General features: G+C 40.6%; 1 protein-coding gene across 1 annotated transcript; it reads left to right on the top strand.

Annotated features, from left to right (window-relative positions):
- Positions 1 to 11,322: 11,322 nt before the first annotated feature.
- Positions 11,323 to 12,419, top strand: LOC107784861 (glycine-rich RNA-binding protein). The gene is made up of 2 exons (XM_016606050.2): positions 11,323 to 11,492; positions 11,857 to 12,419. The coding sequence occupies exons 1-2, from the start codon at positions 11,385 to 11,387 to the stop codon at positions 12,244 to 12,246; spliced, it is 498 nt and encodes a 165-aa protein (XP_016461536.1). The 5' UTR covers positions 11,323 to 11,384; the 3' UTR covers positions 12,247 to 12,419.
- The last annotated feature ends 795 nt before the right edge of the window (positions 12,420 to 13,214 follow it).

Raw genomic sequence — 13,214 nt, 5'->3', positions numbered from 1 at the left:
ATTGGACAGGCGGGAGCTATAGCTACTTTGCCCCGACCTGATGAACCCGAGCCGGAAAGAGTTGAAGATGCCTCACCTCGAGGTGGGGAGGCCACCGAGGAGGCAGTCGAGGCTGGTATAGAAACTGAGCTCGAGGCTCCCTGGAATGAAGATAATGCCTCTAAAGACCCACTTGGGGCAATAGCAATCGGGGACTCCTCCTCATTCCCTCCAGTTCCTGATTCGATGATATGTAATGCTCAAGTTGCAGAGACTTGTCACGGAGAAGGGGCCCACGGAGAGGAAGATTTTTTCTGTGGCTATTTTGCTGATGTGGAAGATGTCACCGGTTTGGGTGATTTGGACGTACCAAGGAAGACCTCGAATGAGGCTTCCTCGAGCTATACACTAACCAACCAGTTCCATGCCCCCAGCGTTGACCTCGATCGTAAGTGGCCTCTTATTATCTCGATCCCAGAAGATACTCAAGTTTTCTCTGCCCCTGTTAGGGTGGTGAGCTATCTTCGATGCTTGGTCACCGAAGAGGATCAAGCAAACATGGATGCAGTGGACGTTGCCTGTTTGTTTAATGAAGCTCAGCATGCTCTGAATCGGGTAAGTTCAAGGGCCGCTATCCTTGAATGACTTTGAATTGTAGATATATCTAACACTTTCTTCCTTTCTCGTAGGCTTCGGTGCTGCATCATGAGGCCTTTCTCCTAATCCAAGAAGAATGCAAGGTCGAAGTCCAGGATCTTACTGAGAAATGCAATACTTACAAGCTTCTCAATGGGAAGCTCCGGGTAGACCTGGTGGAGGCTCGAAATACGCATGAAAAGATGGTCGAGCAGGTATTCCGAGTTCTTCATGATAGTGAGGATGAGTTAGAGATAACAACTAACTATCCATTCTGCAGGTTTGATAGAGGCTGGAATAGATCAAAGGCCTCCAAGGGCAAATAGATAAAGTGCGAGCCGAAGCCGAACATTTCAAAGGATGTATGGATATTTTGGCTGCACAAAAGGAACCATTCAAGCAGAGCTGGATTCAACCAAGTCACAACTTCGATATGCAAGAGAGAATGCCTCGGTTCAAGCGAAGAAGGTGGAGGAGCTCGAATCCAATTTAGTTTGTCTGACTAAAAAGCTCGAGGTTGCCAAATCTAAAGCGGCAATGGCAAATAATAAGGCCCAGGCTACTTCAACCCAACACAAAGTCGATGGCGAAGCCACCCTCGATCAAGCCAAGGGCATGGTGGATCATTCGAAGTGGTAGGCCCAAAGGGAGGCTCTCGAGGGAGTCATTGCCCAAAGTTTCGACATATCTGCCGAACTCGAGATCGCCAAGGCTGAGGAAGCAAAGGCTCGGAAGTTAGAATTTCCCGAGGATTCCAAGGATGTGAGCAGATATGGTGGAGAAGACTCTGAAGGTCAAGAAGCTGCTCCCGAAGAAGACTAGGCCTTTAAGATTAGTAATGTTTCTTTCAAGGCTGTATTGGCCTATGTAAAGAGTTCGGATCGGGCCATGCCGCCCTTGTAAATGATTTTTGATATATAAAAGATCTTTTCTTTCCCTTTCTGTCTTTACTTTATTTTATTTATGCCTTATGAAATTGTATTCATAGGTTCGAGATTTAGGCAATTTGGACTGAAACTGAAATAGTGTCGAGTGAGTACTTGCTCGAACTCGAAGTAGGGTAACCTTAGGTTTTTATTGAGTGAGGATGATCCCTCGAACTCAAAACAAAAGATGGCCCTTAGGCTTTTGTATTATGCCGATGTGGCCTTTGTAAAAAGGATTTGCTTTTTCCCTTTTTCGGCTTAAAAATTTTATTGTTGGTTATACAAAATTTGTTATGCTTTAGCATGAACTAAGGAATTTTTTGAGAGTTCAAACAATTTTTTACCCGTTAGGGTTCTCGAGGGTTGATATTATCGAAGCCCTTTGTGATTTTGTCGAGGGTAGTCCTTTTAACCGGTTTATAATAATATTTGAAGGTATGTTTTCTTACGGAATTCGGACGTCTCTGAACCGTGTTGATTTGCTTGTAGCCTTTTATTTGAGACTTGCCTCTTAGCTTATTTTCCCGTTTCACTTCGAGCTTGTCCGAAGTGTCAGTTCCCGAGTGGGGTGGCCGTGGCCTATAAGGTCACTTTTAAGGTCTTATGATCTTGAAGTTTTGATAATTCGATCTCGTTTGTTTTTCGGATGTTAGTCCCCGAGCGTGAGGTTTCGTTATGATCGGCACTTAAGCTTGTTTACACAATAGATCAAAAGTATGAAATTGTAAAGTAGAAAAATATTTCTAAGGCATGAGATACCGGCAAGGGAAAATACTTCTTTCAAAAGATGATTATACATGCGTACATGTTTGATGTTAGGGCTCGAGTAACCTATATGGGCACGGTTCATTCGACCGTTTGGCCCTTACAAAATTCACCTATCGAGACCCCGCTATTACGAAGTAATTCCCTTGCAACAAAGTTGACATTAGAGGGTAATGCCACCCAGTATTCGAGGTTAATTGTAAAAAAAGCCTCGGTTACTGTTGAATTGTTCTAAGTTAGCACGATCAATGGTTTCCTCGTTAGAAACCTCGCTATAAAAACCCATTTGAGATAAAAACTAGTCTAAGGGAAAAAGAGTGCAACGCATGCTTTCAGACCTAAAGACGTCGTACTGAAGAATCCATCGCTATCCTCGATTAAACACCTGCAATTGGTTAGTTTAAAATATAAATGAAAATGGAGAAGGTCGTACCTTAGGAGTAGCATCATTTTAGAAGTGACACGTTCTAATTGTTTGGTAATTGTCCGTCGTTCATCGCGGTGAGCTTGTAGGATCCCTTTCCGATGATGTCGAGGACCTGATATGCCTCCTAATTAAGACCCAGTTTTGCTTCATTTGGGTTCCAAGTGTTGAGGGTGACCACCAAGTCCCCAATTCTAAAGTGTCGAAGGTTGGTTCTTCGGTTGTAGTACCTTTCAATCCGCTATTTTTATGCGGCCAATCGAACGAGGGAGGCCTTGCGTCATTCATCCAACAATTCTAGGCTCTTGTTCATAGCCTTTTATTTTATTCTTCTATCGCATATCGAAACCTGAGGCTAAGTTCCCCAACCTCGACCGAGATAAGAGCTTCGACACCATAGACTAAAGAGAACGGTGTTGCCTCTATACTGGATTTCGACGTCGTGCGGTATGCCCAAAGAACCTTGGGCAATATATCTCTCACTTTCCCTTAGTATTGGTCAACCTTTTCTTAAGATTTTGAATAATGGTTTTGTTGGTCGATTTGGCTTGTCCGTTCTTGTTAGGATGGTATGGCGTTGGTAGAATCCTTTTGATCTTGTGATCCTCGAGAAATTTAGTTACTTTGCTGCTGATGAATTGCTTTCCATTGTCGCATTCAATCTCGGCAGGCATCCCGAATCGACATATAATGTGGCCTCAAATGAAGTCTATGAATACTTTTTCTCCAACTTTCTCGAAAGCCTATGCTTCAACCTACTTAGAAAAATAATCAGTCATAAATAAAAAAAACTGAGCTTTACCTAGGGCTGATGGTAGAGGGCGGACGATGTCTATTCCTCATTCATGAATGACCATGGGGATACGACTGAGTGGAGCTGCTCCCCGGGCTGGTGAATCATCGGTGCATACCTCTGACATTTGTCGCACTTTAGAACGAACTCTTTTGTGTCCTTTTCCATATCAGCCCAATAGTACCCTACTCTGATAACTTTGTGAACCAGTGATTCGACACCGGAGTGGTTTCCACAAGTGCCTTTGTGAATTTCCCGTAGGATGTAGTCGGTGTCTCTCGACCCCAAACATATTGCCAATGGCCCATCGAACATCCTCCTAAATAGCGTTCAATCCTCGGCCAAAGTGAACCATGCTGCCTTCACACGTAGAGTCCTTGACTCATTCGGATATGATGGGAGCTTCCCATTCTTCAAATATTCAATGTACTTATTTCTTCAATCCCAAGTCAAACTTGTAGAGTTTATTTTGGCGTGGCCCTCTTCGATTACTGATCTCGAGAGTTGTACGACAGTCCCCGAGTTAAGCTCATCATCTTCGACTAATGACCCCAAGTTTGCAAGGGCATCGGCCTTGCTATTCTGTTCTCGAGGTATGTGTTGTAAGGTCCACTCCTTAAATCGATGTAAAGTTACCTGTAGATTTTCCAAGTACCTATGCATTTGATCTTCTCGGACCTCAAAAGTTCTTTTGACTTGGTTTGCCATAAGTAGGGAATCACATTTGGCCTCGATGACTTCAGCTCCCAAACTTTTATCCAGCTCGAGACCTGCAATCATGGCCTCGTACTCGGCCTTATTGTTAGTCAACTTTGAAGTTTTGATAGATTGTACACTTATGTTACCCGTGGGCGGCTTCAAATGATGCCCAACCTAGACCCTTTCCCATTCGAAGCGCCGTCCATTAAGAGGGTCCATACCCCCGGATGATGTACCCAATTTTAATAACAATTTCTTTTTTACCTGGGGTACGAGGGATGGCATGAAGTCAGCCACGAAGTCTGCCAAGATTTGAGACTTGATGATTGTTCGGGGTTCATACTCAATATCGTACATGCTGAGTTCTACGGACCATTTGGCCAATTGCCCCGAAAGTTCGGGTTTATGCAAAACATTTTGAAGGGTATAGGTAATTACAACACATATTGGGTGACATTGGAAATACGGTTTTAATTTCCTAGAGGTGTTTATTAAAGCAAGCGCTAATTTTTCTAAGTGAAGATACCTAGTTTCGGCCTCACCTAAGGTCCGACTAATGTAGTAAATAGGAAATTGCGTACCTTGTTCTTCTCGTACTAGGACCCCACTTACCGCTATTTCCGAAATCGCTAAGTATAAGTAGAGTTGCTCGTCCACTTTCGGGGTGTGAAGCAGTGGAGGGTTTGACAGGTATCGTTTTAGTTATTCTAAGGCTTGTTGCATTCCTGGGTCTATGCAAAATTACTCTTCTTCTTAAGTAGTGAGAAGAATCGGTGACTTCTATCTAAGGACCTCGAGATGAATTGCCCTAGGGCGGCTATGCGTCCGGTCAGCCTCTACACAACCTTCACATTATCTAGGACTTTGATATCCTCGATAGCTTTGATTTTATCGGGGTTGATCTCGATTCCTCGATTGGACACCATAAAGCCGAGAAACTTACCCGAGCCGACCCCGAATGCACATTTTTCTGGGTTGAGTTTCATGTTGTACCTCCTTAGTATATCGAAAGTCTCATGCAAATGTTTCAAATGGTCCACTACTTGTAGGGACTTAACTAGCATGTCGTCAATATAAACTTTCATTGATTTCCATATTTGTTCTTCGAACATTCGATTTACTAGGCATTGATAAGTTGCACCAGCATGTTTTAGTGCGAACGACATTACATTATAACAATATGTGTCGTATTTAGTGATAAATGAAGTCTTTTCCTGATCCTACGGGTTCATCTATATTTGATTTTACCTAGAGCAGGCATCGAGAAAACTGAGAATCTCGTGGCCGGCCGTGGCATCAATCATGCGATCGATATTCTGCAAAGGAAAAGAATCCTTAGGGCAAGCCTTGTTCAAGTCCTTATAGTCTATGCACATTCTAAGTTTATTTCCCTTGTTAGGGACTACCACTACATTTACTAACCATTCGGGATACTTTAAATCCCAAATGGACCCTATTTTGAGAAGTTTGGTTACCTCGTCCTTGATGAATGTATGCTTAACATCGAACTGGGGTCTTTTCTTTTGCTTTACTAGATGAAACTTCGAATCCAAGCTTAATCGATAGGTGGTGATCTTTGGTGGAATCTCTGTCATATCTAGATGGGACCAAGCAAAACAATCTATGTTATCTAAAAGGAATTGAATAAGTTTTTCCTGAGCTCGAAAGTTAACCTCGTGCCCAGGTATACCTTTCGATCGGGTAGATACTCGATCAGTATGATTTGTTCTAGCTCTTCGACCGTTGACTTCATTGAATTAGAATCATTGGGTATTATGAAGGTTCGAGGTATCATATAATCATCATCCTTGAAAGTTTCCTACTCCTCCGATTGAGCCGAGGCCGGTGACTGTGGTTGCTATTTGACTTCCTATTTTCCCTTCGACTCTGATCCCTTTGTTGATGAAAGCACCATACCGGTATCACTTCGTCGATTGCAAATATTTCTTTGGTGGTGGGTTGTTCACCGTACACCATTTTGACTCCTTTCGATGTTGGGAACCTTAAGACTTGATCAAATGTCAAGGGCACTTCCCTCATGTTATGGATCCAAGGCCTTCCGAGCAGTGCGTTGTACCTTATGTCACCCTCCATCACATGGAACTTTGTTTCTTGGATGGTCCCGGCCACATTTATTGGCAAAATGATTTCCCCTTTGGTGGTTTCACTTGCCATGTTGAATCCGTTAAGTACTTGAGCTGCAGGCACAATTTGATCTTGGAAGCCGAGTTGCTCTACGACCCTTGATCGAATAATGTTTGCCGAGCTACCTGGATCAATCAACACACGTTTAACTTTAATTTTATTCATAAGGATATATATTACTAGTGCATCGTTTTGAGGTTGTTCGATCCCTTCTGCATCTTTGTTGTTGAAAGATAAGGTCTCTTCCGGTAAGTAGTCCTGAGTCCGTTTTTCTATTGTGATTGTCACTTTGGTGCGTTTGAATACCGGCCCTTGAGGAATATCGACCCCTCCAACGATCATGTGAATCACGTGTTGTGGATCTTCTTGCTCGTTCTGTTTGTTTGAGTGTCCATTTTTGAAGTGGTTCTTGGCCCGATCACTTAAGAATTCTCGAAGGTGTCCCTCGTTGAACAACCAGCTACTTCCTCCCTTCGTTGTCTGCAATCTTCTATTTTATGGCCATGGGTGCCATGATACTTGCATATTTGGTTTGGGTTTCTTTGGGTCGGATAGGTCTGCAGAGGCCGAGGCCACCTGGTATCTTTGATACGCTAGTAGCCGATACTATGGCAGAAGCATCTATGCTGAAGTTATATTCTGACACCCGAGGCGCTTCTTTGGACCCGACATCCCTATCGAAACCACTCTTAATCATGAGCCCTCAGGAATTTTGTCTCTGTTCATTCCTTCTATCATTCCGAATGGGATTGTGTCCAGACCTGCTATTTCACCGATCTCTACCATATGGCTAATATTGGTCTCTGTTCGATCGTGGTTCCCGACCGACGTCCCTTTTAGCTCTGTCCATGGGCCTGTTGGGATAAATTGAACCAATTGGAGCCCCCAGTTGATCGTATTCAACCCTAATCTTCGACTGATATCGATTATGTACATCAGACCAAGTGATGGCTAGATATTCGATCAAATTCTGCTTTAATTGTTGGGAAGCTATGGAACTCCGTTCGTTGAGACCTTGAGTGAAGGTTTGAACTATCCAATCGTCGGTGACCGGTGGCAAATCCATCTAGTTGCATCCTTAATGGCTCTAGTGTGCGCCTTTACAAAGAAATCTGCAAGCATAGCAAATGAATCAATAGAGTTAGGTGGTAAATTATGATACCATATCATAGCACCCTTTGATAGGTTTCTCTGAATTTCTTCAGCAACACGGATTCAATCTCATTATCTTTCAAGTCATTTCCCTTAATGGCGCACATATAAGAGGTGGCGTGTTTGTTTGGATCTGTCGTTTTGTTATACTTTGGAATCTCAGGCATATAGAACTTCTTCGGGATTGGCTTCGGAGCCACACTTGGGGGGAAAGGTTTTTGGATAAACTTTTTGGAATCAAGTTACCGGTGGTGCCCCTGGGATTTGGTCGACCCTGGAGTTATAAGTTTCCACCTTCTTATCATTTTCCTCGATCTTCTTTTCCCCTATCTCGATCCGCTTCATCAATTCCTCGAGCATTTTTACGATAGCGGGATTAGCCTCCGATTCTCCTTCATTCGATCTCTTTGGCACTAATTCGGCTCTATGAACAACTTCTTGTGATGGCTCGAGCTCTATCCTACTTGGGGCACGATTCTGATTCTGGAGTTGTGCTATCGCAGCTTGTTGAGTCTGTAACATTTCGAATATCATTCAAGGCTAATTCTGCCTTCTTCACCGCTCTATACGTTCTGATCAGCTACTCGGGCATCTTACAAATTTCCATTAATGGCAATATGGGAGCTGACATCGACTAGGTCTATGGCCGGTGGTCCATCGGGGTTGACTGGAGGCACTCCGTTTCCCGAGGCAGCTATGTTTTCTTTCTCACCATAAAGACCAAGGTCGTTGTCTGTGTGTTGGGTGCTACTTGGAAGTTTGACATGTTGATCCTAAAACCAAAGACACTTCAAAGAACAAGCGTAAAATAATATGTGTTACAAAAATTATACCAGGCAATCACTATTATCTTTAACCCCACGGTGGGTGCCAAACTATTTACCCTTAAATCGGATAACAATTAAACTTATAAGTAGTTTTAAGGATATGTGATTTCACTTGGAACAAACTGATAAACAGAAGAGTTAATGCCAGGAATTAACAATAAAATAAAACAAACCAGTGTGATGAACAATTACAGCCCTTCAACTAATTGCCCTCGAACCGACTGAACAAGTTATTAAGAGTATAAATAGGACAATAGAACTTGCAAGAAATAAAGTGTGATATACTGCTTTGATATGTGTGAATGTGAGATCCTTACAAATGGTTAATACCCTTTTTATATAGTAGATGAATCCTATTTACGGTATAATTCTAATTACAGAAGGAAATCTCATGATTAGCTAAACAACCGCCATAGATTTGATCTGTTCCGAGATTTCCGCCATTGTCATCGGCCAGTCACGGATATCTCGCTTTTCCGTTATCATGCTGTCTTTGGTTTTGTTCGATGTCTATCCCGTTCGATCTCGATCATTACTGGTCTCGACCTCGACAGGTACCTTGAACCCTGAACTCGGTACCTTATCCTCGTATCTCGGTCTGTCAAGCCGTGGGGCTGATCCTCGATCCATCCACCTAGTCTTGGTTAATTAGTAAAATCAGGTGGGCCCGATTTTAACCTTATACAATACAAATATTAATGATTTATTTTGAATCATAAATTTTAAAAGTCTTTTTTCCTAAAGTTCCGTGACAAATAAAATACCGCTATATAAATTGAGACACAGGGAATACTAATATTTTTGACGCAAATTTGCTTGACAATTAGTATCTTTCTATATTCAAATAGACGATTTCAATACCGATATCGGCAAATGGAGCGGATAAAATAAAAGAAATTTGAATTATATTTTCTCCCACTAGGCCACAACGCATAGGCATAGCCAACAGCTAATTGGTACTTTAGTGGATGAAAATGCATACGCAGCCATCAAAGATGGAGATCTGCTGCAAAATATCTTTTATTTGCAAAAACTTCACGTGATACGAATTACTGTGGCGCCTACGTGCTCATCTAAAATATCTTTCTTTTACTTTGACCCAAGGTCTAAAATATCTTTGGAGCTATAACTACTCACGTTAACCCGAGTTAGACATCAAAGTCCATCCTTATAGGAGTAATTCACAGACGGCATATGTAGCTATTCCCATCGTAATTTACGGACGTTTTTCCAGTCCACCGGCCCTAATTTTGTGGTAAAAATAGCACGAGCTAGCCAGTTTTGGATTGATTATTTAAAAAATATTCAGTATTTGCAAAATCATTAAAAAATAGTTATTATTTTGTTGCAATACGAAAAATTTCAGCATAATATACTGGAGATCGATGCACATGTGTATTAACTTCTAGCATATTATGCTGGAAGTCAACCACGAAGAAAGTTCAAGTATAATATACTGGAGATCGGATCATCGATGCTCTAATCTCCAGTATATTATACTAGACCGGTATATTATACTGAAACTCCAGTATATTATACTGTTGTTCCAACATAAGTATACTAGAAACTGGAGCTCCAGTATATTATACTGTATTATTTTTCGGATTTTAAACAGTGTTTTTGTTCAGATTTATCTTTATATGAAAAGTGGCTAAATTTCAATTACTTTTAAAACTGTAACTATTTTTGAATGGCCTTTAATAAATCTGACTATTTTTGAATTTCTCCCAATTTTGTGTGATTCGTTTAGCATTTAATTGCTCCCCTTTTCTGGGATCAAATTTTTAGTGAATCTAAAGTAGTAGTAGTATATGCACATTACCCAATTAACTACTCCTTTCGTCTCGTATTAATAGTCATGATTACTAAAAATAGTTGTCTCAAATTATTTGTTATTTTAGAAGTTCAAAACAAAATTAATTATTTTTTTCCTTTTTTATCCTTAGTAATAATTGTTCTTCAAGGTAGAGCTAACATATAAACAGAATAAATATTTAATGAACAGAAATTATATCTTAAGACATACACAAGGGTAGAATAGTCCAATCCCTTTCCTAATTAATATGTTTTAAGAAGCGCATAAAAGAGAAACATGACATATAATATAAGACGGATGGAGTATTTTAAATCATGATTGGTATTTTAGAGCATAGAAACAAATTATGGCATAAATGAGCATAGAGAACCTGGAAATATTAATTACATATTTTTGTCAACCAACAAAGGAAAAATTGCAGTTTCGTCCATATTTGGAAATGTTATAAAATAAAGACTTTAAAGTAAAAAAATTGAAGACAAGTAAAGAGAGAGAAATATTTATTATTCAACTTCAAATTCACGTACATAATGAACTGAAATCTCCTCTTTTATAGAAGAATGGAAGCTGCTTGTAAGTTGCTACTGCAAGCTGCTGTGTAAGCTTCTTGTAAGTTGCTTATAAGCTGTTACTGTACCAGATATAGATAATCTTCTGCCGGGGTAATATTTATCTATAACGGAGTACCGAAATGATAAGATTCTTCAGGAAGCTTATTTCCAATATAGTACTAAATAGATAATCATATTTACAGCGGAGTCCCATATGGATAAGTTTCTTCAGAAAACTTATTTGCAACGGAGTACTAAATGAATATCGATAATATAATATATATTTATAACATGAAAGAGTTTCTTGGAAATATTCATAAACATCGGTTTTAGATATTTATAGCTATTTTAGAAATTTGATAGTATTTTTATGGGAAGAAAAAATTTTCCCAACGCGTGAAAAAAGAGTTTCTCAAGTCTCAACGCGTCTTCAACGACGGCAAAGAAAAAGAAATCGCGTTGAATAACTTTTACTTTTGCAAGAAATTCGGAAAAAACAAGAGCCGAAACCAGACCTCTAACCCAAGTTGAATAGAGTGCTAAATTAACTCAACCGCCCTGCTTAACCCTAGCATCCTCCTCCTCCCTATAAATATATAGCCTTTCCTCATATTTTTCCTCATCCCTTTCTCCTCCGTTGTCATCTCTCTCTATAATTTAAAAAAAAATCAATGGCTGAAGTTGAATACCGGTGCTTCGTCGGTGGGCTCGCATGGGCTACCACTGATCGAACCCTAGGTGAAGCTTTCTCTCAGTACGGCGAGGTTCTTGAATCGAAGGTCCGTTTGTCGGTCGCAGAGCAGAGATCGGAATCCGAGCCGTGATTTGGCTTCGTTTACCCCTCTGTTACTGTTGATTCATCTGTTACTGTTACTATGTCTCTCTCTGTTACTGTTGCTTCATCTGTTACTGTTACTATTTGATACTATTATTCGTTCTCTCTTAACGGTACGTTCCGTCTTACTTCTCTTCTTAAAAAAGAGATGAAGATAGATCGGTTATTTCTATTTTTTGGTCCAGTTTGATTGGAATGAATGTTAGTTTCCGAGCAAGCTCGGACATAGTCCTTTTGCTTTGTTTTTTCCTGTGACAAGTGTGGATCTGGCAGATCTGATGTTTTTGTTGTGGATTTTGATTTTACAGATAATCAATGACCGTGAAACCGGTAGATCTAGAGGATTTGGCTTTGTTACCTTCGGTGATGAGAAATCCATGAGGGACGCTATCGAAGGGATGAACGGCCAAGACCTTGACGGTCGTAACATCACCGTTAACGAAGCTCAATCACGCGGAAGCGGCGGCGGCGGCGGCGGCGGTGGTTTCCGCGGTGGACGTCGTGAAGGAGGCGGCGGATACGGAGGTGGAGGATATGGAGGTGGAAGACGCGAGGGCGGCGGTGGTGGTTACGGCGGCGGCGGTTATGGTGGTGGCCGTGACCGTGGATATGGCGGTGGTGACCGTGGATACGGTGGTGATGGCGGATCACGCTACTCAAGGGGTGGTGGTGACTCTGATGGAAACTGGAGGAATTAGATAATTGAGAAGATGTGGATTTTAGTTATTTTGATCGCATTTTAAGTTGGGTATATCTTAATGTTAAGTGTGACTGTCTTTTTTGACCGTTATTGGCTCGTTACTTTACTGTGTTTTTCTGTTTACAGAGTTCTTATGGAATGAATTAAATGAAGTCTACAAATTAAATCTTTCTTTTGCATCTAAATTTTTAACTAAGTTTGCTATGCAATTTTTCAATGCTTACAGTGCTATCTGCATATTTATTGGTGGCTATACACTTCTCTGTATTCGTTCTTGTCAAATTAATTCTGTGTCTATCCATCGAGTGGTTTCAGAGTTATATTTACTTAATTAAGCAATGCTGGAACAAACTCATTGTATACAATAATCTGAAATAGCTAAACTAGGCTGCTAGCAACTCCTGATCTATTGAACACGTCATTCCTGAATATGTTTGTTTGTTACTAAAACAAGTGCCGGGAATTATTCAACATTTCTAAATTAATTAAAATCAAAATGTTTAACTATTTTTTGATAAATCATGGATGGATTATTCATAATATTTTCAATAAAATGAATTCTTGCATCATTTAAACCGTTGGATATTACCTGCGCGATTCATAAGGTAGGTAGCAATGTGTCATAGATGAATTTTGAATTTACACTTCGTTTCCTCCGTTGTTCTTTGGTGATTGTGTGGCAGTGAATCTTTACGTCTTGTTATCTTACGATTCATGGTTTCACTTTTTGTTAAATGGCTGTTCACTAGAGTACTTTCTAATTGTGCGTTTCCTAAGACGTGTTTCTGCCCAGTCGGTAGGCTTGATGAGCATTCTGTAGGTGGGGCATCTCAGATCTCTCGATTGGATGATGTTGCTTTATTGGTTTAATTCTAATTTTCAACAATACTATATAATTTGTGCCTTATCGGATTCCATTGATAAAATACAGTTCTTGACTCGCTGATTTCTCTTAAAGAATTACAG

Source organism: Nicotiana tabacum, chromosome 6 (genome assembly GCF_000715075.1).
Source record: "Nicotiana tabacum cultivar K326 chromosome 6, ASM71507v2, whole genome shotgun sequence".
NCBI classification, from domain to species: domain Eukaryota; kingdom Viridiplantae; phylum Streptophyta; class Magnoliopsida; order Solanales; family Solanaceae; genus Nicotiana; species Nicotiana tabacum.
Note: the sequence above shows the minus strand (reverse complement) of the source record. Positions and strands in the feature narration are given on the sequence as shown.